Here is a 24,720-nt window from a genome sequence, read left to right on the forward strand (position 1 = left end):
ACAGGTCTAAAGTACATGTCGCGGAATTAGTCCCGATATTCCCCTGTGAGAATCGCCTGGCTAACCAAACGGAGCACCCCCGCCGGACCTCGTGACATAGTGTCGCGGTTCTACTGGAGCGAAACTGCAAAACTACACACCACTGCATATCTGATCCAGAAGAAGTCAGTCCCATGGACATCCCACGGAGGTCCGCAATACGGACGCCCCATGAAAGACCGTCCGCGTGAGGTGGCCAAGTGGTCAACACTACAGCGGCAACTGCAATGCTACCTTGACAGGGCACAGAAAGAACCCGAGCTTTCATATACACGCAAATGGGCTGTCGACCTTTCGAAATCTTCCGCGATAAATTCAGCCGGCAAAAAACGTATTGTGCGGAGCATTTCTTGAAGGACTAATCAAAGGATGCCGCATAATTTTCACCCTGAGCTCTAGAGAAACATCCAATGTGACGCCGTACTACCTTGCGGATATCTTGCAAACCATCCAGCTGCGCCATAAAGTACTCCTTTGATGAACCGCACACTTGCGCTATTGTTCACTTTCTCTATACTCTACTTTTATCTATCCCATATACCCTTCTCTCGTTTTACGACGTTTTATGCGGAGGGACGGGAGCTTGCGTGGTTTGATACGATTATGAGTTGCGCCAAATGAATTTCGATTCACTCATTGCATCGCAAGCTCCGTAATTCTTTGTTTGCTAGGACTAGGACACTGCTATTGAACGAAATGTTGCGTCATTTCCTGTTTGTTCTATCGCTGTGCCTTCCCACAACGACAGGTGAGGCTGTATCAGAGAGTACTACTTGTTGGCAGAAATATTTCTCGCATGTCCGAAACATGTGTTTGTTACGTTGGAAGTATTTGCCAGGTCCCTATCACGCTGTCTTATCAGACTGTCTATCACGATTGCTTGATACTCCTGATACACGGGCACTCTAGAGGCCCTTCCAAAGGAGGACACCTACCGGAACTGGTGATTCACGCAGTCACGTGTGAAATCGCCAACATCGTCATCTAGACTTGTATACTGGAAAACCTTTCCTCCGCCCGCCACCAGGGAAGAAAGCCGCGCCAGTGTCGCCATGCGAAGCTCTAGCCGAACGTCCCTATGGGGCCCAAAGCTTGGACAAACCAGCTTCGAATTTCACGCAAGGGCAGAAAAAGAACGTTTCTTATCTAATTCCTCTGCAGAGTTGTGCCTAACTCGTTATAAGTAACTCGTTACTTGGTAACGGTTACTTTTTTTGGTAACGAAGTAACGATTCCGTTACTTTTAAAAAAATTGTAATAGTAACGGAATCAGTTACAAAAATTGGTAACTCGTTACTCACGTTACTCGTTCCTTTTCTTCAGCGCGGGGGAGCACATTTCGGCACTCCACGTTGCGCAATGCGTGGACCTACGTGACCCATGACCACGTGTGACTCAAAGTATTATTGCAGTCCCTCGCTGGATGTGTTGTTGAGGTGCTGAATCGTCTTAAACGAAAGCCCTTGTCTTTTCTCTTGTTTCCGTAATCTCCGACCATCACTCCTTCTTCCCAAGAACGGGCACCAATTGTGCTATGGCTACAAAAAACGCGTTTCGACTTCTAGCATTTTCTTGTCTTTGCCAACTTTCTGGGCGTCCTAAATTATGACGCAGCTCCTCATCTGTTTTTGGGAACCGTTGGTGATCAGTGGCACGAAAACCGGTGTCTGTTCTTGTGTTTTCATAACCTCCTATCACCCCCACTTCTGCAGCAGATGTCTTCACACGAAAGAGAACGAAGATCACTGATGTAAATTTAATCAAATCAGCTTCTTGTTAAGTGCAATTTCTCATTAATAATGAGTTGAGGCAAGTGACGGCATGTTTGTTGGCTCCTTTAACTATGCGGCGGCAACGTAAAAGTAACTCGTTACCTGTGAGTAACGAGAACTCGTTACTTTTGTATGTTGGTAACGAGTAACGTATTTAGTTACTTTTTTCTGAAGTAACGGGTAACGGTATTTAGTTCCTATTTTTTGGTAACGGGCACAAGTCTGTTCCTCTGGCGCCTGGTAAGGGGGAAGGAGAAACATCTCCATAGAATTCCCCGTAATGGAATACATTCCGATTTCTTTTTAACGATATTACAGTAGGCGATGAAGACAAAATTCAGTCGGTTCCCCCGCAAACCGTATTCTGCCACTTTCCAGACATTAGAAAGCACAAGAAAGAGAGAGCTTCAAAAACGAACAGGACATGTCCGTTCATCAGTTTCCCCCACAGTTTTTTGGTGCTTTATAGCTCATTTCCATAATACTGTGTTAGGCAAAGTGAATTCACTTCACACGCCGAGCAGTACTGATCCAACGCTGTGTGCGATCCTTTTCATATGGCTTGCTAGGGAAAATGTAGAACTTTATGTCTTTGTTCTTTGAATTTTTGTAACTGTTGCTACAGCCTACAACACAACTGTATACTGCTAAGTTTTCTTTCCCAGTCGCCCCTCAGGGTCTCTCATTTGCAGAAATACTGGAAATATACTACACAGACTACACACGCTAGCCCGGGGATGGGGAACCTTTACAATCCCAAGGGCACCATTATACCCCCTTTCCTGTCGACCTTTTCCCAGAGACAGCAGGAGATATTTGAACGCATTCTAAAAGTCTCAATTAGCTTGCCGAAATTCTTAATCTCTGCTGAATAACAAGCTGAATATTCCCTTGCAACAAAATATTGTTCGATAAGTGTAACAGCACGGAAAGCTTGCAGTTTTGATGGGCTGTTGCATTCACGAAGTTATGGTAAGAGAATACGACAAACATAATTTGTTAAATTTACTAAGAGCGGGAAAGACAACACGGCGAGCGCGCTTTTATGTGAGGAATTCGCCTGCTATGCCGCGCTCTCTGCCAGTCAGCAAAGCACCGGAATGTTTTGTCGCGCGCTTGGTCTCCGCTGGGCCGCAGGTTGCCGACGCCGCGCTAGCACAACAAAGCGACGGAACGAGCGGCTAGTTCGGCTGCCACTCGTTAGTGCGCGCCACCGTCTGCGGAAAAACTCCAGCGCAAGAGGCCTGTTACAGTGGTTGTCCGTAACAGCGAGACCTCATTATGCCAGTTTTAATACACCGCAAAGTGTTCACGATAACAGTTCCGAAAACATGATAAGCAAATCGCCCTGTTTCTGTGAAGCGGGTGACATGTCACATTGGTATAAGCTTGGATTTCATAACTATATACCTTTATCGTATCGTTTTCCTAGAGTTCTTCCGAAGTACTAAAACTCGCCATCGCGTTATCCCGAACGAACTGATCTATACTTTCTCAGTCAACAAGATTATTGATGTTGAACATGTAAACAACTCGGGGGATTCCATGTCAGGCCCTTCATCCACAGTGCTTACATTGTCACGTACTACGTTAAAAATAATAAATAAATCGCGAGCCGTATTCTGACACTGTAAAAGTTGAAAGCTCCTACCAAGGCTTAATTTAGTCTCTGAATAGGAAATTGTTTTGGACAAAACGCCGCTAAATGTCGAAAGACTGCTAAGATGTTCCGTCGATTCACGATAAGATGGAAGTGACCAATTGGAACGTTGCTTTCAGGGTATCAACGGTAACGGGGGAATACGGTTAATAGAATGAAAAGAAAGAGAAATGGAAATGTCAGCCAGGCTAATGCCGGCTTGCTATTCAAAAAAAAAAAAAAGGAAGAAGAAAGAGAGCCAGTCGTAGCCAATAGTAGCCAGGAACTGCGGATTTAGCTGCGTTTGACATTTTGAGGGGGACCACAGCGGTGTACACTCGTTGGTGGTACTGCCAGGGTCATGCTGAACCTTTTGTGGTGGTTGGTTCGAACCCTTCCACCGGCTGTGTTGTCTGAGGTTTTCCTTGGGCCTTCCCGGCAGTCTTTCCAGACGGACGTCGGCACAGTTTCCCCCGATGTTGCGTTTCAGGACGCAAACCAATCCCCGTGCTTCCCACTCCTTCCTGACTCCTCCTTCCTGTCCTCCTACCACCTGCCCATACGCCTGTACGCCTCTCGTAGCCATAGTTACTCTGCGGTGTCTTAAACGGAATGGGCAAATGGGGTGAAGGGAGGTAATGTCAAAATGGAACATAATTATGTTTGATTTTGACATTACCTCCCCAACAGTCCGTCACTTCTCCTTTCGTGGGAACGCTGGACGTCGCCTTTTTGTGACAGTCAACGTACGTAATTTCACGCGTATTAGCCGCGGCTTACGCGCGATTTTTTTTCCCTCACGGACGCTCCGCGGCTTTTGCACCGGTGCGGCTTACTTATCTCATGACTATTTTAACCTGCTATTTTCCCCACGCGCGGGTTTTAACGAAAGGGCCGACAGTGTCTATGGAACACCACCGCCCTGTCAATGCATATGAACAATAACAGGGGCACATCCACATTCGAGTAGGCTGACCTTCCTGGTGCCTTCCCCCAAGCAGCTTTAACGAAAGTGGTGACAGTGATCCGTGTCTTCTGGAAGGCCACTGACCCGTCGATTCATGAAAAACACGCAACAAGGGCACAAATCGATCTTGGTAGAACACTAGAACTGACTTCCTTTGTTGTACGCCATGCAGACACCTGAGTATGGAGCATAAGGTTTATGTCCTTCTCTATGGTCTCCTTCGTGGCAAAAATCAATCGCGTCGTATCGCCCGCTGCTTATTTGCCCAAAAATTTCCAAACCGTTCCTAAAAACGAGTCCTGTGGCTTATCTGAGGTGCGGCTTATACGCGTGAAATTACGTAAGTGAATGAGTGTCACAAACATGCGTACGCTAGAGTCACTAAGTATGCTACGCTTCAGAGTATCGACGCTGAGTTCCAAGAGCGAGCATGCGCCATCTTGTTTCGGCGTCGCGCTACCCACGCGCACGCGCACTTTAGCGCACGATGCCATCTATCGTGCGCGGGTGAAATGTTCTTTTCGTTTATGAGCAGCAGTTGACGGCCTTGAGCTCACCTTGCCATCCTCGGGACGCTCTGGTTGACAATACATGGATTATCGCACGACAATCTTACGCGCTTCTCTATCCCACAGGGAGCATTATGTTTGCTGTCTTTGATCCTCAATTCGGGATGGACCGGTGTGGTGCGGAAACAAGATGGCGCTCCAGCTCTCCCTTGGCCCTCAGTGTCGACACTCTGAAGCGAAGCTTATTTAGTGACTCTAGCGTACGCTTCCCCGTGTTCTACAGAACAGTGTAGTTGCATTGTGCGCAATGCTTTATTGACGCGTTTGGCACGTTGTTTCACTGAAGCTCACGACCTTCAAGGATTACTCCGATCTTTGCGTAGCCTTATTAGACGCACTGTCACTGTGCATCGAGACAGCGAGAAGGATCAGCGCCTCGCAGGGTTTGCAACAGCTTCAAGTCACATATTCCATGATGCCAGTTACATTGGGGGACAACTACCGAGTATACAGGGCGCCAACGCTGCTGGGCACTGTTATCGGCTGGGACAAGCTGGAGTGCTTGAACAACGGGACCGTCATCTTGGGAAGTACGCCGTCGACCCTTCGTGTCTCGGTAACTCCACACCCACCATATTATACGCATACACTTGTTTTAGCTGCGTCGGATTTAACGGGGTGTCTACCAACCTGGAAAACGGGAAAGTATCGGGGAATTTTGATGCGACTGGAAAATGTTCGAGGTTTGTCAGGGAATTTGCCAACAAGAAGTCAGGGAAAACTGCAGACATGGAGCAGCGAATCGGGAGTGCCGATCAGTGGTTGAGCGGCCACGTATAGCACGTAGCGGCCACGCCGCACCAACGTGGCCTTGTGTAGCAGTTCGCCAGTCAATCAATCAGACAATCAATCGACCAAGCCTTTATTGTTATCTGAGGTGCATGTACTCAAAGCCAGAAATGTAAGGCAGCCTCACTGATACTCACTAAATGATATGTTTCATGAGGATTCTGTATTAAAACACCAAGCAGACACCAAGTTCGTTTTTGTTTTAGTTAGGGAATTCACTTGAAATAGGCAATGAAAACCTGGAAAAGACAGGGAATTTGAAGGCTGCGATTTGGTAGACACTCTGTTAAAAAAAAAAAGAGAAGGAACGAAAAAAAAAACATAATGAGAGCAGCCTAGATAGCGTTTTTGACGGCTGGCTAGCCGGACATCGTTTCGAGAGGAATGTGTCACTATACTAGACGACTAATTACATAAAACTCATCAACTCTCTCTTTCATTACGGGCGATCGTGCAAAAGTGAGAGAATGGGAGACAATCCTCGTTAAAAGCAATTAATCTCTTTTTTTTTTCTTGAAATCCTGGAACCAGCACGTACGTTGAAATATAATCGCTGAATTTTGCCATGCAAATGAGCCGAAACTGCGCCCTAAAGGAAGCTAAAACCATAAGAACGTTCCAGGATGTACGGAAAATTATGGAGACGAGATGTCTGGATGCTATATATCTTCGCTCTGGAATGCGCCGAAATTAAAAGTATTTCCGCAATGGACGCGATTTTGCCGACGGCTTGGACTATATCGCATACCTTTCTACCTTGGTGCCTTTGTAATTCGAGCCAAATTGGCGCTCCAGTGGCGCCTTTTCTGCCAATTACGGGATTGTTGAAGAATCGTCGTCAAGAAGCCCCGGACACATAAGGGACGTGTTTCATAGGCCTACCGGAACTACTATACCAGTTGTCAGTGATACACAAAAGTCCGAGAATTAGATTCACTCACCTGTAAGCTTTTTTTGACGTGCTTCGAAAAACCAGCACATCTTACCGGCTATCCCATGTATAGACGACGTTTTCGTTTTCAATTGCTGCGGTGAATCACCTCATCCCGTCGTCATTCATGTAGTAGAATAGCTGTTGTTGTTCGAAGAAGTGGGCGATTCGATCAAGCAGGTTAGGCCCCTAGTTCGGGACAAAATGTGGAATGAATCTCCCTCCATTCAATATTGAAAACCTATCCTCCTATCACTATCATCATTATCATCATCATCGTTGAATACCGAGAGCACAAGAGCGTTTCGCGCCGAGTTATTCAACATTATTAGTTAATAGTTGTTCAGCATTACGTGGTGAGTTTCAGTTTTGAGTGTGTACAGAATATTTTATAGCTGAGCCAAACCATGCTGGACGAGGCACGGCGTGAACACTTGCGGAAATATTAGCGGGAGGCTACTATGACGTTTTGTGCGGAGTTGCGGGCCTCACATTAGTGAGGCCAAAATCTCCATTTTATTTTTTCCTTAAAACCAACCAACCAACCAACCAACCAACGTTTTGTGCATCTTCCGCTAGATATTCTGGGAAATGTCGCACGCGTGAATCCACGAACGCTTTCTGACGTTGATCCGCCAAGGGTGATTGGCAAGGAAATAATCTATAGACCAGAATTTTAGCTACGAACCAGGCGCGAACGAGACTCTCCCCGTGCTCTCGACACAGCGCGCCACCTGCGGGCACGTTCGGCGAGGAGGGTGCGTGAAGCTGTTGGACTGCAAGTTCCCTGTGGGCGCGGTGTCGGTTCGTGGTATTTTTGTACGCTCTGAAGTCGCTCTCAATCCACAACATATATTTATCTGGGTGGCACTGCTCTGTGGTTGATTCTACGAACAATTAACGCAAACAAAATGTGCAGTCGGACGAGATTTGTAACGTGAATGAAGACAACAGGGCTACTTGCATTGTATGCATGCCAGCTGCACAGAGTTCTCGTAGCGCTTGAAAGGCGTCGGGAATTTGTCAACATTGCGAACATTTCGATGCAAAATGTGGACACAACAGCCAATGCTTTCACCGATTAAGCTTACCGTAATAGTTGTCGTTCAAATTTCAAGCAAATTTTAACTCGGGATCCACAGCGAACTTCCCGGTGTTCACGAAAACTACGAAATTCTTAGTGTGCACAGCACGAACAAGTTTGAGTAAGCAACGTCGAAAATGAAATTATGAAAAGCTTGTTCAGGCATCTAGCAGAGTTAGCAAACATTTTAAATTCCATATTGCGGATTAGTGATAACAAGCTTTTTTCATTGGTTCCGCTGGGCGCTTTGGCCAGTGTAACCTTGCCCTGTTATGCGCAGTCGGTTGGCGGACTGTTTTCCGGCGGAGAGCGTCATAAAAAAAGTCCAAGTGGGGGCATTACGAGCTAACAGCCTGTTCTACCATGAACTATTAAAAACAGTCAGAGATAGTGATGCTGTTGATGGTACTGTTAGAGTGTGGGATCCTTGCTTAATACGTTTTTGCTCTATTCTATTCCTATGCCTTATGAAACGCAATTCATATGTAGAAAAATATACGCTTTAAAATATATATCTTCAAAGCCAACGGGACGCCCGAACAATGAGCCATATTCCGAACGCACAGCTTCGCCAAGGGACTGAACCGAAGCGCCCGCAGTCCCCGCAGGAAATACTCGTGCGGTGGCGCCACAGTCGCTACAAAATGGCGGTGCAGTGGAAACTGCGAAAATTATGGTCTTCGTCGTCACCACATGCCGTCACAGCGTTATGGTTTTCCTAACTAAATTTCATGCCATTCCCACCCGCAGATGAATTTTCGAACGTCCAAAGGAGAGTACAAAACTTATACGAGGCTGCCAAAGGACGAGGACAGCTTCATCGACGTCAAGCTCCAGTGCCTCGACATCGAGATCATTTTCCAGGTTACGGTGGACGTGAATCAAAAGTCGAACACCGTGAAGGCGCAAGATATTGAAACCCTCTTTGTGAGGCCGGGAACGGTCGTTGCTGTCGTAGACGAATCACGCGCCGTTGATGACCCTGTGAATCAGCTGTCGTGGCCGGCGAGCTCAGTGGCCAGCGCAGTGTGCGACTTTGTGCTGGAGCGTAACAAACTGTTGGTGACTTTAGAGGATTACGTACAAGAAGCGATAGAGAACGGCGATTACCGGAATATTTCTCATACTTGATTCCTACGTTAAGGGGGAACTGAAGTGGAAAACTTTCTCCTCACAGAATGAGAGATGGCGTTACCTTGGCATGAACACAAAAGGAACAGGATGCTTCGGTTGCGTCGTTGTGATTTTTGAAACCGAAGTTTTGCTTTGGTGTCAAAGTGACGTCATCTTTCATTTCGGTGGGGAGGGAGATAGCGCTTCAGTGCCCCTTTAATAGTTCATAGGAGGCGCTTGTCTCTAACGAGTGCAGCGGGGAAAATAAAGTTGAATGCGAGTGATTATTTGTCTTGTGTTTGTATCACTAGACGTTCTAGATTAACCACATACTCTGAATACCCACCACTGTACATGGTGACACCATTATCTGTGGAAAGCGCGGGAAATGCGCGTAAGGTAAGAAACGTAAAACAAGTAGCGGAAACACTTCCTCCCTTCCCCGCATCTCCCGGGCGCTCTTCTTTGCGACAATCCGGCAGGCGGGGCTGAAGCGGAAATTTTATTAATTTTTTTCGACTATTTCTGTTGCAATACTGTGCATAGTTTTTGTTGGGGCTGTGGGTATCCGTGGATCACTTCATATTTCTCTAAAAAAAAAAAAGTGAGGTTCGCTTGGCAATTTTCAAAGTTTAATTGAAAAAATAAATTTCCCGCAATCAAAAATTGTCCAAAGCCTTCCTTAACGGTGGCAAAAGTTTCCAGAAGGTAATTACTGAAAGTCCCACAATCCTCCGGTGAGTACGCCACAAGTTAGAATTCTTGTATCACGTTAGGTGAAACACCCTGTATACGTACGAGCGTGTCAATGACTGCGATCGCAATGGAAACCGTTGCGTATTTGTACGTATAATTTAAATATTCTACACAACTTCTATCTTAAACACCTTAGGGAGTAACTTGATATCTTGCAAAAAAAAAAAAAAAAAAAAGACAGTATAGTTACCACCGAACTTACCTTTTGAAAGTAGCGTGTACTCATCTCTCAGATACTTCTCCCGTTTACTTTTTTGTTTTCTTTTATTTTTGAGAGAGGAAAGTAGAGTGAAAGATTAACCGCTTGCGTTTTAGCTGCCCGCTACGCTTGGCAATGTACGCATTTCATCCCAGGTGTTCCGGGGTGCCCCTGCCCTTCTTCGGAACGGACACGGGGTGCTGGGTACCCCATCACTTCATTTTTTGTTTGACAGTGAATTTCACTAATTGTAACTTGATAGTAGCTTGAAAGCCGTCTACGCTCTTAAAAAAAGGGTGTACGTTAACTCTTTTTTCTTGCCACATATATCACTCCCTTTTGGAGAGTACAATTAGTCTCAAAAAGGAGTCTCTGGGGTTACGCTTTAACTCGCTACCGAAGAGTGGTACTACCATCCGGTAGGGAGTAAGGGACTACTGTTACTCCCTTGTGGGAGTGAGGAGACTCCTTTAGGAGAGTAATTGTACTCTCCAAAAGGGAGTGATATATGTGGCAAGAAAAAGGAGTTACACATTTTTTTTTAAAGAGTGTACTTTTGCATATACTTATAATTAAGTGTTTACTGCTCTTCGATTAGGAGTATTTAGTGAATGTAAACCCGGAAAATTACGAGGACCTTGAACAGAGACACGGGACGACGCGCTGCACAGTTTTATTGCACTGTTGCGCAGTTTTATTGCATTGAACTTCGTTCATTTACTTCAAGGTGCAATAAAACTCACAGTTGTAAGTAGTGCGTCGTCCCATGTCCCTGTTCGTCGTCCTTGTAATTTGATGAGGTTGAATATATTGTTGCTCTAACCAGTTAATCTGTGGCCGAGTACTGGGTAAGTTAACTTAAACACTTTCTTTTAGTATCTTGTACAAGCTTGAACAGCTGTAATCCGTTGTTCGTAAACCATGAGAGAGGTGCTCTATTGTCAAACCAGGAAAAGAAAGTGCCCATATTGGTTTTAGTAAAGAGTGACCGCCCCTGTTGATAAATCCTACTGGAAATCTCACACGAAACATCTCACAGGATCGTAAGAGAAATTCTATGGGATTATCGAACAGATTCTCCCACGTTTTCTCCTAGAATTTCTCACAGGCGCTCCTCTTCGAGGTATCACAAAGCTTCTCATAGACACTCTTATAGCTTGTTTCTAAGCAGGACTTCATATAAATGTTCTCATAAGATTTCTCATAGCTTGTTTCTCATAGAACGCAGTCCGAATGTTCTCATAAGATTTGCAGGAGACAGCAAAGAAAAGACGATTACCCCAAGCGACAATCTATGTCATCTGTTCACTCTTTGTTTAATTTTGAAAAATTCTATGTTTGCGTCGCGAAGCAACTGTGGCTGTGAGCGACGTGGACGGATGGAGAGAGAGGACAGCATGAAGTGGTGGGGAACTGAGGGGTAAGTATGCGTCCTGGGCCGACTTCAGGGTAAACTGTGCCGATACTCGTCTGGAAAGTCATCGGAAAACCCTGGGAAAACCTCAGACAGCGCTTCCGGTGACAGGATACGAACCCGTGTCACCTCCCGGTCTCTGCGTGGAAAGCAATCATCCTACCCACTATGCCACGGGAGGTGGTCTTTATTTAAATCGTTTGAAAAACTTCACATGTGCAGAACAAAAGAACTCAGCATTTTGGCCTTTGGGGCATCTGAGGGCTTCTCATTAACGTATGCACGTAAAAAAGAAAGAGAAAGCAAGAAGCAGGTCGCTTGTGACATTACTATGCTACATGCCCTCGAGTATGGAAAATATATTCAGGCAAAGCATGTATGTGTAGAAGCTGGATGAAGGAACACAGATTTTCGAATACAGGCACCATGCGAGGAAAAACGTAACCTAGATCGGCGCCTGTGATCCACAAGCTCGATTCAGCCGGAGTATTCATTTATACCTGCAGGTAATGGTGACTATACTGTGCGGGATTGGCTGTTTTAGCGATGATAAGGCATATCGCTCTGAAGAGAGAATTTTTGCGGTCCATGTGGCATTCCAAGGGAAAGAACGGAACTCTGATTTAATTTCTATGCTCCTTTACGGACCTATCGCAAGCTGCTTCTGCAGCTTCCGTATTCTGCACCCTCTGTACCAAACGTAAGACCGTAAACGCTTTCCGTCTAGAAATAAAGATGCTCCAGAGTAGTTGTGCATATTGTTTGAGTCGCCGTACAAACACACGCGAGAGATTGTCTAGAGTATCAAATAGTTTAACCTTCCCAGCAAGAACGTTGTAAAAAAAAAAAGAAAACAGAAACCCGATACGATACAAATATACAATCAAGCAAGTACTACATAAACACAGCATACATCGATAAAATAACCATGCGCAGCACATACATGGCGCGACAAGAAAATGTCATTATGTAATGTGTAAGTGTTTGTCGTACTTTCCTCAGCTCTCACCCCTACCAAAAAGTGAAGAGGTGAGTAGGATACTACAGCGAGTGAACAAATACGAAAATTTGATGGTTCACTAGGGTAGATATAATTTTCACTAGCGGGAAGATCAAGTAAAAAAGTAACCGTGGTGCAATTGAGTAAAGATAACATTATTCTAATCTAAATGCACCATTTTAGAAGTTTCAGCACAGTACTCCCGATATTAGAGTGCGCTAATTTTATATACGTTAATCATTTTAAAAGTTTGGATGTTAGACCGAGCACCTCACGCGAACAGTACATGAAACTGACCACAGTGCGCGCGATGCATGGACAGTTGCGGTAAAACCCACTAGCACATTACGGCCAGTCGAAGCAATGCGAGTAACTGGCCGTTCGGAAATATTCATCGCACTTCAAAACACGAGGGATGGGCAGGTTCCAGCGAGATTCAGGTCACGCTCGGTTTTTGCACAAAAACAGACAAAGCTGTGAAAATCTCCAAGGCGCTTGTGGTCCATTACACAAATGCAATACATCTGCTCCGTACATCTGCTACAGAACCCAGCCATGCTGCCGTCCTGAGTACACCAAAACGCCTGTTTTGTTCTTGGTGAGGCCTTTCTACGTCGTTTTCTCGGACTCAGTGATAAATCTTGCAGAAAGTACCGCTTACATGCTGTCTTCGATGTACTTTACGTGGACGTACATTGCGTGTTCACACCAGACTGCTGCACCGTCGACTACATGTGTTTGAATGGAGACGTCAAACGGTCAAACCACGGCCGCCACGGTCTACTACATCATGTTTCGTCAAGGCACGGCGCCAGTCCTTCGCATGACTCACAAGGGGATGCTGCGAGAAATTTTACGAGAAAGGTTTTCTGGGGGTTGCAGGCCTTGAGAGAAATTGTGAAGTTCTCTTAGGAAGTTGTGAAAGATCTTAGAGGGTTGATCAGATTCTTAAGGGAGGTTGTGAGAACGGCTTGTTTTCTCGCATATACTGTCCTCGAAACTTCTTATAAGATGCACTTTTCAACGTTCACTGAAAGGATTTTCTATACGAGAAAGGAAGCTCCTTGTAGGAATGCCTGCAGGAATACACGTCCGCCGTGAGAAATCCGGAAACAAAGCACTAATCCTGATAGAAAGTTTATAGAATTTTTCCATCGGCCGCGTGGCACTATGTGCCACGTACGGCTTTATTCCGTTGAAAAGTACTGTTTAGAATGAGGTAGGTTCAAGCAAAAGGCTGCTGCTGGCTGCCATGAACGCCGCCGGCTGCGCGAAGCACTACACAATCGAACGTACTTTATTTAGGGTCTTCTGTTTCTGTTTTTTGTTCCCCCTTTGTCTTCCTACCCGTTCCTTCTTCCACCCGCCCTTTCTTGAGGGCTTTGTTTCATTTCGGAGCCGTTTTCGCAGCTGTTACGATTGAATGATGATTATAGTTCGGAGCCTCGACGCACATGGGAAAGAAACCTTGCTGACCCCGGCCTGAGGATGGGAGGGAATTTGTGTTTCATTTTTCTCGCGTTTGCAGCTTTTTCTATAAAGATGGTTGCGTGTGAGTATATTCCTATTCATTACACCGTCAAGTCTTATTTTCCGGAGATCACGCCTATGATCTTAGAATGGCTGGAGACTGTAGAAATCGCATATCCTGTCGGCGTTAGTTCGCGGTAGAGCGTTATTGTAATTGCCTAACAAAATAAATCATTTGTTTACGCCTTAAAAAAAGCACATATAGAAACCAGAACACGCAGTTCATGTATTTAAAGCTAGAGTTTGGACCCACAGTCAAGAAAAACCAAACAAACAAACGCCGTCACATGATGCGCAGAGTGACCGTACAAAATGTTTCAGTTAATTTTCTAGACAGTTATGTGTAATACAACTTTGCAGCCAGGATTTCTTACTGCACCATCACTGTCAGTAGCTTTCGATTTATGTTGTGCCATGTAACCCAAGGCAGAGGAAACATGCTAGCTGCATTTTATCATATCATGACACATTCCCAGTCGCCTTCTTATCTCGATCGCACACCCTGTGACGTAGCTCGTACTTACGTCACTGTAAAGCTAGAACAGCCCAACAAGAATTGAAGTGGTAGCTATATGTTCGCACGAGCAGCATTCCCCAGAACAATCCGGGTATGACGTCATAGTTTCCTGCTGTCACGTGTGCGGTAGCACTCACTGCCAACATCACAGAAAGCCTGCTTACTCGTCGGGTCGGGTGGGGGATGGGGGTAATGACAGGATCGGCTCGCCGTTGTTGGCCACTCAGAAGTGGGCGTCGTCACGACTAATGAAAAAAAAAAAAAAGATGGACGGATAGAGGATGAAGGGTTGGGTGCTTACTCGGTGACGTGACGTAACAAATAAAACTCACCCAATCAGCGCCCTATCGGACGTGATGAACCCCATCTTAGCGCAAAGCATCAGAAGATTGCGCGCTCAGCATGAACAAACCGGAGGAGATATCGCCTTCCAATGGATTCCATCCCACGTCGGTATCGGCGGCAGCGAAAGGGCGGATCAGCTAGCTTCCTCGGCGCAATTGAGTTGCAGCCCCTGTTTACCAACTTCGGACAACACCTACGGGAAAATGGCCGTTCAGCAGCTTGTTGAACTGCGCGCTACCCTGGGATACGGGACACCAAGCACCATCATCGCCCCATTCTTCGCATGAAAAAACGTCTCTCGAAACATATAGACCATGCTCCATAGGCCAAACACTGCCACTATCAACAACACGAAACAATCGAACGCATCCTGCGAGAATGCCAAGCATACCATTCTGCGCGCGAAGCCCACATCCCTCACTCCAGCTCTTGCATGGTAGCGGACGTGCTGTACACCGGTGGTTCTTATGCCGAACACCCCACTCAAGCAAGAAATCTTGTTCTGCAGGAGGCGGGTCTTGCCCAGCGATCCTTCTAGCGCTTTGTACTCCCCGACGGACTCACGCACCCCCTGCACGTCTCCAACTTTTTTCCTCCATCCGTCTTCTTTTTTTTTTCTTTCTTTTTGACTACAGTCATGACGATGCCCATTTCTGTGTGGCCAGTGACGGCGAGCCGATACTGACATTCCCCTTTCAGCCAATCTGTGTGGATTCCTGCTCCTTTGTTCCCTAGCGATCTGTCTGGCGGTGTGGCGACATGTTGCTCGCGTCCTCTGTCCTCCGCCAATCAGGATCGTATCTGTTCTGGTCTCCCTCAGGTAGTCAGGATCGTACTTTCAATGGCCGTAGCCAATCACGAACGTGCTTTCAGTGGTCGTTGCCATGGAGACGAGCCACCGTCAGCCGCATGGGCAGCTACTGTCTTCTGCGAGTATAGTGAACGTACCCGCGAACTAAATGGGAAAACGAAAATAAATCATAAAATATTTTGCGCGAGCCTAATTTTCTGGAAAGCAAGTTGCGCTGTTTGCATGCAGGTTCAAACTTGCGAAGATTATTGCAATCTTGTGTAAGTTCCCGAATAGTCCTCTCCCTGTTTGTAAAGAAATGACATCATAGTGTTCGACGGCGCCGCCAAATTGGTAGAGTTGAACAATACGCGCCCAGCTAAAAGCGAACAAGGTAGCGCCCGAAAGCCACGGTCTTGCGGGGATCACAATGGTCCCTGAGAAGGACGCGACCTTCGGTCATATATTTTTTTTTTTCAATAGGAGGCAGCGAACAAGTGTCCATTCGTGGAACCCAGCCCGATTTATTTTTTCGATTTGCTTCGGTTTCAGTCTGTCTAACAACGTCATGATGACGTTTCTGGGGTAAAGGTTTATTCGCAGAACGGCGAATCGCGGTAGCAGACGAATTCTGACTTTATGTGAGCATGTAATGAAAGAGGGAGAGGAGGCATTGAGCGGGCCTTCTGTGTGTAGGTGGCGTTGTTACTGCCATGTCTTTATGTGATCTTCTAAGCATGGGGAATATCCTGCGGCTCAGTCACAAGATACTCCGCTGCAGGCGACAGGGGCGATGGTGTCCTCTGCTACATACGCAGTGTGTCGTGTGAATGCTGAACATACAAGACGCGGGGAGCTTACGCCTCGTCACCCCCCCCCCCCCTTCTTTCCGGTTTCCTTCTTTCTTTCTTCTTTTTTTTTGCACTAGAATGCTCGTGTGGAATCCATGTTCATCTTAGTAGACATAGTCTTGCCACATGAGCAAGGCGCGTGAACATGACCCACAGCTGTTCCGCAGATTTCGAGGATTGTGAATTTGTGAAATGATGGGTGAGGATGCCTAACGTGTTTCCCTCACGCTAACAGCAACATCGGCGCTGGGCAAGAGGGTGGAGGACACGGTGATGCACATCTTGAAGATGAACATGCCTACAAGCAGAGAAATTCCATGCACCGTTGGTGAAGTTTACATCGGCGAAGGTTATCCCGTATTCCAGGCGGCCACAACGAAGGGAACATTTGAGACGACGTCAAATACTAAGCCCTACTACGAGACAATTGTTGTAGATCTCCCACAACGCGAGCTGCACGAAGCGAGGGTAATAATTAACTCACATCCTTTCCTCCATATCCAGTTGGGTCTGCAGAGAAAGCGCCATAGCATGAATGCATCAAAATAACCTTACTGTGTTAGCAAGCACCGTTTGTAAAAAAAAGAAAAAAAAAGAAGTAAAGCAAAACAATTGAAGGGACGGTTTAATAATTGTAACGCGATTTTCATCGTCATCTGTGTGTGAATCAATATTTGGTGGTTGTTATAATGCAATGGCGATCACAGACGATCTCGGGATGCGATCACACACCAACCAATCGTAGAAGACATGGCCTTCCTTCATACGAGTCCTGCTCCTGACCGGCGGTGATGTCCCAGCGATGACCCGGCGGTGATGTCCGCGCGGTCCCATTGGGCTTTATGCATTGGGTTCCCATTGGGCATTGGGTTCGTGGCCTCACGCTAGAGCGATGCCGGTAGAACGGACTGCTCTGGCGCACTGTTATTGTCGTCGTCTGTGGCAGCAGCAGTACACAGGCGAAGGTGACGACATTATCTCTTCTCATGTGCGGGTCACGTGACCAATTGGAATGGCTAAACGCTCGCTTCAGTGACGTCAGAGCTCGGCATGGAAGCTTGTTCAGGTGATCGCATTCGCCAACCAAGATATGTAAAAGAACAATTCTTCTTTCGTGTGTACTTTAGAATGTAGTACGTTGCGTGCATGGTCGAATGAACCACAGATATTAAAGTGCCGCGCCCCCTTATGATCGCTAGAGAAAATACATACTTTGCAAAAAAAAATCGCCGTTTGTCACGTTGCTTCGTTGCTAAATGCGAACATATTAAAAAAACACATATATATCACTTTTTTCGAGATGAAGTCAGTTGCAATATAGCATATACTGAAGGGCACTCCTTAAGAGGGCACCAGCAAACTCCTAAGGCAATGTCCTAATTAACTTTCAATAATTAGCTATATTATAAAAGCTACGGAGTTGTCCCAATGAGAACATCTCGTCCCTTCTGTCACCTGATACCGTAGGCGTTTTCAGCACAAAAATCCGTTCGACGTCCGCAAAAAATTCGTGAAGGAACACAATTTTTTCTTTATTTTGTTCACTGTGCATCTCCGGAGACGCGTCTTCCCTTCACTCCCAATTTGAGAGGGTGAAGGAGCACAGTGCCGCCTCATGCGTCGAAGATCAGCGTCAACTTGCGGAAACAAAGCAAAATCAAATGTATCGGGTGACGCTATCGGAACTGCCCTTATCTTGAGTTGCATTTTCTGTTTTCTTTTAATCTTTATCCAGGACGCAAGGGATGATAGTGCGCTCTTTCATGTTCTCACATTGGGGGTGAAGGAAACACGCGTCTCCCAAGATGCGCAATGAACAAAATAAAGAAAAAAAGTGTTCATTCAAGTTTTATTTATTTTTATTTTTTGTAGACGGTCTTTCGAACGGATTTTTGTTCTGAAAACGGCTACGGTATCAGGTGACCGAAGGGACCAGATGTTCTCATTGGGATAACTTAGTCGCTTTTATAATGAAAAAGTTAATTTTTGAAAGTTAATTAGGACATTGCCTTTAGAGTTTGCTGGTGCCGCTTAAGGAGTGCCCTTCAGCATATGCTATATAGCAACTGACTTCATCCCGGAAAAAGTGATATATGTATTTAAAAAAGTCTGTTCGGATTTAGCAGGGACACCCTGTATATATATATATATATGCATATACAAACACTTATTTGCACTATCCCAGGTGTCAATAAGGAGATACGACAATATATACACGACCGTACTGCGTGTGTTCGATGACAACTGGAAGTTTGAGGACATTAAGTTCTGGACGAGTCCAGTGTCTTACATCATCGAGTTCAACATGACTATCGCCAAACATACCGGTGTGGTCCACGTTCAACACAGCAAGATATACGACATGTACATCCAGCACCACTACACGGACCATCCGCCATTTTCGTCCATCCACACCAACAAGATAATCAGTGGAATGCTGACTCACCTTCGCATCACCTTTCCACTTCGTGAAATTCTTCAGCCTGAGGCAACTAATATCTTGAATAATGCAAAAATATATCTAGACTAGAAAAAATAAAGAAAAAGAAGGAAGAAGGACTGCAGTGATGTCGGGCTGATAAGAGGTTTTTGCTTCGCCTGATAAGAGGTTTTTGCTTCGGCTGATAAGAGGTTTTTGCTGTTTCGTTTTCGCAATGCCGAAATTAATAAATGTTCATCTACTTCCGTATCTGCGCTTACTGCCTTGCTTTGCGTTGTACGTTTCTCGTTCGATACTGGAACCATCTTGGAGTTGGCACGGGAGTAATGGTGCACTCTTAAAACAGGTCCTTGCGCTGGTGCTTCTGAAGTACTTCGCCGTTGTCGTCTCACAGAGGCGGGCAACGTCACGACTAACGCTCTGGGGGAATGTGCGTCCTGGGCCGACTTCTAAAGGAACTGCGGGGCGTACGTCCTTTTGTGACAATTAATCTAACTGCATAAGTGCGGCAGAAAGGCGTACGCCTCCCGCTTTAGCCAATCGGGGGTGGATGGTGCCGGTCTTGCCGTCTGGGGGGTTTCCCTTAGACGCTGTCAGAGGTACGTCGGTACAGTTCCCTTAGAAGTCTGAGCTCTTTCGTTACCACCACCATCTGCTTTATTTTTCTTTTAATTCCATGTTAGCGCCGCGAAGCAACTGTGGCTATAAGCGGTGTATGGATGACAGATGGAGAGAGGACAGCAGGAAGGAGTGGGGGACAGGGGGGTTAGTATGCGTCCTGGGCCGACTTCAGGAGGAACTGTGCAGACATTCGTCTGGAAAGTCTTCGGAAAACCCAGGGAAAACCTCAGACAGCACAGCCGGTGACAAGATTCGAACCCGCGTCACCTCCCAGTCTCGTCGTGGAATGCGAGCATCTTAACCACTATTCCACGGGAGCTGGTCATCTGCTTTATGAGTGTGGGTGAACTGGAATGTCGGCTCATTACACTTTTCGTATCTTTTTGTGTAGTCGCGACTCCTATATGGGATACATGCTTCATCGCAAGAGTGTCACTCTTTATTGTTTTGTATAGACGAGGAGTATTCCAGGAAAGAGCACTGTGTTGCTGACGTCCTCTGGTTCGAGGTTTCTTAGAAGAGATACCATGATCTAAGTTCCGTGGCTAACCTCTTTTTGGTGGCCGCAGTTGGCTGAACGCAAATTGCAGAGGCTGAACGTACGATTAAGAAAAACACGACACGTAAGCTTGATCAGTGCCCTAAGCAATGATCTGAAAGGTAGAAATCCAGTTGACCAGAGGTGTTAATAGGGAGTTTCAGAATACCGCTAACGGGTAATGAGCTTTGCGTGCGCGAGAAATAGCGTTATCATCATTGTGCATGCCCAGAACGTAAACTCAGCTTTTGCGTTTTGCGCGAGCCCGCTATTTATCGGAAACTGCGGGACAACGCAAAGCTAGCTTTGCAGCTCTGCGTTGCTCTCGCGGCTGACGAGAACCTGCGTGAGCATTTTCAACATGGCAGGAGCACTCTGTCCTCTTCTAAATGTTCTCAAATAATGCATAAGAAAACAGCGAGTTGTCTCGCGATAGCATATATTTTTATTAGGAACAACAAGTACGCTTAGTAATTCTTGTGTTTTTTTTTTATTTTCCATTCTTTTGTGAAGTCTTCACTTCTAGCCATAACGTCGCTGCAAGCGAGTGACGCAAGCCAATAGCTTTTTGCCACGGAAACGCTATTCTATAAGCACAGACCCGTTGCGTCCGATATAGCGTTTACGTTTTGCGTTTACAACAACCGCTCTTCTGGAACTCCCTAATGTATCAATTGTTCGTTCAGCCAGTGCCGCCTACTTCGGTTTTTCATTCTGTGTGTAAATAAGGGCGTGCATGGAAGGAAAGCGTAACAGAGAATGTGCCAGTGTGAATGCCGTGTCCGTGTCTTCATGAACAAGGCCTCGGTGTGCTCACGGGAGCGCGACGTCGACGTAGGATAATTGGCAGCGCATATGACTGGCAATCGGAGAGGTGTGGGTTCGAATCCCGCCACCTACAGTCGCTAACGTTTCGCGAACTATGCTGTCTTTCATATACTGATATTGTTTGTCAACCCGACTGCACTTGAAGTAGGTGTTAATGAAACCGGCAAAAAATACTAAAACTTGGTAACGAAACACTAAAATATTATTTTATTAGTACTGTTCCCGTCAGTCGTTTCGGTAGCGATATTTGGTGACGTATATCTGAAACCTGTATCGTTCCTGCAAACTACCGGCCTGATCGACTCTCTCTAAAACCCTGTCAGCGTCGTCAGCATCATCCTCATCACCATACTCTCATTTTCCCCCAATACCAATGGGGTAGCATTCTGCTCAATGAGCGGAAGTCATCCCCATATCATCGTCATCATGTATTTCTCTCTCTCTCTCTCTGTATCGCTTCAAGATTTTTATAAAAATGAGTGGTGTGAAATAATGACTGGCTTTAATTCCACTGTCCCACATTTTCACCGAAATCCTCTAAAAGTTAATTGGCTGATTAATTGTACGTGAAACGTAACTAAGCGTCTAGTAGTAACGTGGTCTCTTCGACAGAATATCCCATCTGCAAAAATAACCCAATAACTCATCTGCAAAGATGCCATCTATACTATTCTCACTTTTTATTCTGCACCGAATCAAACAAAGAAAAAAGAAAGAACACACGAATAAAGTAACATTTAAAAAAACACACACACCTTGGATAGCGGTAGGTCATGCTGTCCACGATTCAAGACGAGCCTTTCAGTGTTGACAACGTTGCCTTACTATAACTTGTCATGTGCAGCTGGCGCAGGAACATAATGTACGTCGCAGCAGTTCTTCAGTCGTAACTCCTCGGGTCAGAGGAATTTCACCGTTTTCTCGGCCGCCCACAGTGGTATATATCAAACTACTGGTACCCACAGACTACAGACTGCCGACATTAATCTGGTGAACCCCATCAGAAACATTTCGAAAAGAGAAAGAAAGGAAAAAGAAAGGAAAAATTGCTGTGATACTACAACGATTTTCTTTGAGAAAGTGACACGACACTTCAGAATGCCTTTCCCCATTCTTCCAAGTTTCCGGCTGTCTGACACTTAGCAATTGGAACTCTACTGCATTGGACAAAATGGGGGCTCTAAACCGTCTCCCATCATCATTCCCTGAAGTGGAAACAGGCCGGAGGAATCCAATCGCGCAGTTACAGCCCTACGGGGCAGTTCAGCCAATCGCCTTGAGGAAGCGATTGGCCGGCCATCGTAAAAGGCCCCCCAACGCAATCCAGGAAAGAAATAGAAACAAAAGGATGTACACGAGAGGCCTTTTAAGAGAAGTATTTGAGCCCTATTTGTAAAGCACGCCTCATCTTTTATTTAAAAGCAACATCGCTTTGTGTGTTGGGAATCATAGCATACTTTAGCAGAAGGGCAGACAATCTCGAGGATGGATAGATGACAAGAAAGCGTTTCTTACGGGTATGAAACTGTTACACACGCCAGTATGCGGTATGTCTTTGGCCATTTGTGCTTCGCCCCTATTTACCGACTCCTATTTAGCATCGTTCGTCACCTCATCATCAATACACATTTCATCCTGCCCATTGTGCCTTGGGGTAGTGGGCCGCACCTCATGTGGCGAATTTCCCCATTCATTATAATTAATTTTTATGTTGTTGTTGTACTTCGGTGCTGCTTGTGCAGCAGCATCCTTGAGAATTTCGACTAAGGACTACATCACGTCGATTAGCTAAGGGGCATTGTATAGTCTACGTGGCGTTAGTAAGGCCTCTCTGGGCACACCCGCTTACCTCTATACTATATGTGAACTACGTGTGCAGCGCCATTCTCAGGGGAGTGCAGTAAAGGCACTTCGTAGTTACTGAAGTTTCTACCAATTGGTCGAAAAAAGGTCAACGTCACGGTCAACGTCACATTCCGTTCTACATATCGTCTTCTCTAATTTTGCGGCGGTTGGGTCCAGTCCCCCAATCGCGACCCTCCTTCGACGGCGGTAGCGACGGAGATTTAGCCGTCATTAGCCATATGGGTATCCACTGTTAGCCACAGAAAGCCTGTGTTCGAAATCGTATGCTACGGTTGGCTGACTCTCTTTTATATATATATATATATATATATATATATATATATATTTAGATATATATTTTTAGCTATAGTCGTGACGATGCCCACTCGTGTGCGGCCAACAACGGCAAGCTATACTTCGACCCCCCTCCCCTTCCCCCTCCCCGGAGTGAGAGAAGGCTTTAAGCGACATTCTCCACCTAGGTGGCGTTGGCGTAGCCGTAATGGGGGCCCGGTATCGCAATTTCCGATGACAACACTTTCGATGGTGAATGGGTTTGCGTTTCTCCAATTGATATTTTCTTCTTGTCGTCTGCTGTAGAAAGCGCCCGTTTTTTGGATTCACCGATTCGGATTATGTCGCGACTCCACAACTATTTCCGTACCGAGGGAGATGAATATTGCATCGGAAACCCACGCACCCGTACTTCCGTCGAGAAAATCGGCGTCACGCAAACCCATCAATGCGCTGCCCACGCAGTATATGGATGGAGGTTGGTGGGCGCATGCACCTACATAGACGGTGCGCGATGAAACGTCCCACACACTTTACCATGATGAACTTGTTGTTGTGACGGCGTTGATTTTGCTCGAGCTGTATAGTACGTTATCGTTTGACGATTACGTAATCTGCCAATTTAAATCAGTACAATTCTTTGTCGCTGCGGTTGTGTCTCGGAAGACTTAAATGTGTGTGCACCATACCTGTTCACTCACTGTATGCCGCTTTATTTGCGGATAGTAGTATGCATACCAGAGTTGCGGAATGGGGGTCTCCCATTCCGTTCCAATCCCATTTCGAGGAATGGAGATTTGCGATAATTCCAAAAGCGATAAAACCCCGGTGCAGGGGACACAAAGAGACAACACAGACGTACCACCAAATGTAGATTTAGATGTATTTTTATATGTACTTTTAGATGTAATTTAGATGTACCACCAAACAGCCCGGTTTTTATCGCTTTTTAACCTACGATAATTCCATTCTTTTCAATTCCTCGGAATGAAAAGGTATGGTTCGTTCAGACTCCTGGAATGGCTTGGCAACCCCATTCCATTCCGTTAATTCCCTCAATAAAAGACACGGACCAGTAACCATACTGGCAAGTCTAGCAGTGCTAGAGGATATTGACATTACCAAGCACAAAAAAAAAAAAAAACACAAAGACAAGGTTATTTCACTCTTGACCGTGTGCAGGTGCGGTGCAATAGGTGCGAGGGCAGAAAGCAGCACGTTGAAACCAAAACTGGCCACCTGGGCGCCCTGACGATTCCATTCCCATTCCTAGGACAGTTTCCGCCATTCCATTCCAATTCCATTCCGGGCTCTGCTAAATCTGAAATGATTCCGGAATCATTCCAACTCCGGAGTGGCAACTCCGCAACCCTGATGCATACATTCGAAAACAGTGCTGTTGATCGCATAACGCAGAGTATATTCTGGACGTGTAGAGTCACCGATGCCCAGTGTAGTTTTCTGTTTTCATTGTGGATTGTGTGCGTTGTGATTAAAGAGCAGCAAGACGCGCTGCCTTAGGTTTATTACGTGTCGTAGAAGAGAGACAATGCGAGTATCCAACAGGGTTTCTATACCAACCTCGAAAGTCGGGAATTATCTGGGAATGTTGATGCGTCTGGAAACGTCAGGGGATTGCCAGAGAGTGACGAAATTTGAGCTTGTTGGTATGAGGCCATATTGCTGCTGAGCGCTAAAAAAACGAAGTCATAAGAGAGGGGCATCTTATGTCTTCGTCTTTTTAGCGCTCAGCAGCAATATGATTGTCAGAGAATCTGCAAAAGGCAGCTGAAGCCAGGGAAAATCGCAGACAAGTGCCGCGGCGTTGCGCGGCGAAACGCGAATGCAT

The 24,720-nt window shown here is 45.9% G+C and overlaps 3 protein-coding genes across 6 annotated transcripts in view; all 3 read left to right on the forward strand.

The window, feature by feature from the left end:
• Positions 1–24,720, forward strand: part of LOC135388771 (uncharacterized) — a 250,406-nt gene that overhangs the window by 123,608 nt on the left and 102,078 nt on the right. The gene's annotated exons all lie outside the window — the stretch shown is intronic.
• LOC135388772 (uncharacterized) lies at positions 626–9,187 on the forward strand. Its single transcript, XM_064618557.1, has 3 exons — positions 626–787; positions 5,310–5,542; positions 8,541–9,187. Exons 1-3 carry the CDS (start codon positions 736–738, stop codon positions 8,919–8,921), a joined length of 666 nt encoding a protein of 221 aa, XP_064474627.1. The 5' UTR covers positions 626–735; the 3' UTR covers positions 8,922–9,187.
• Positions 13,685–18,994, forward strand: LOC135387438 (uncharacterized). The gene is made up of 3 exons (XM_064616640.1): positions 13,685–13,824; positions 16,541–16,773; positions 18,491–18,994. Exons 1-3 carry the CDS (start codon positions 13,761–13,763, stop codon positions 18,833–18,835), a joined length of 642 nt encoding a protein of 213 aa, XP_064472710.1. The 5' UTR covers positions 13,685–13,760; the 3' UTR covers positions 18,836–18,994.

Source organism: Ornithodoros turicata, chromosome 3 (genome assembly GCF_037126465.1).
Source record: "Ornithodoros turicata isolate Travis chromosome 3, ASM3712646v1, whole genome shotgun sequence".
Taxonomy (NCBI): Eukaryota; Metazoa; Arthropoda; class Arachnida; order Ixodida; family Argasidae; genus Ornithodoros; species Ornithodoros turicata.

Coding starts and splice junctions, on each gene's coding strand:
- LOC135387438 (XM_064616640.1), top strand. CDS start 13,761: ATGGGAGGGAATTTGTGTTTCATTTTTCTCGCGTTTGCAGCTTTTTCT. Junction 13,825..16,540: donor TTCTATAAAGATGGTTGCGT/GTGAGTATATTC, acceptor TCACGCTAACAG/CAACATCGGCGCTGGGCAAG. Junction 16,774..18,490: donor GCGAGCTGCACGAAGCGAGG/GTAATAATTAAC, acceptor GCACTATCCCAG/GTGTCAATAAGGAGATACGA.
- LOC135388772 (XM_064618557.1), top strand. CDS start 736: ATGTTGCGTCATTTCCTGTTTGTTCTATCGCTGTGCCTTCCCACAACG. Junction 788..5,309: donor GTGCCTTCCCACAACGACAG/GTGAGGCTGTAT, acceptor ATCTTTGCGTAG/CCTTATTAGACGCACTGTCA. Junction 5,543..8,540: donor CGTCGACCCTTCGTGTCTCG/GTAACTCCACAC, acceptor TCCCACCCGCAG/ATGAATTTTCGAACGTCCAA.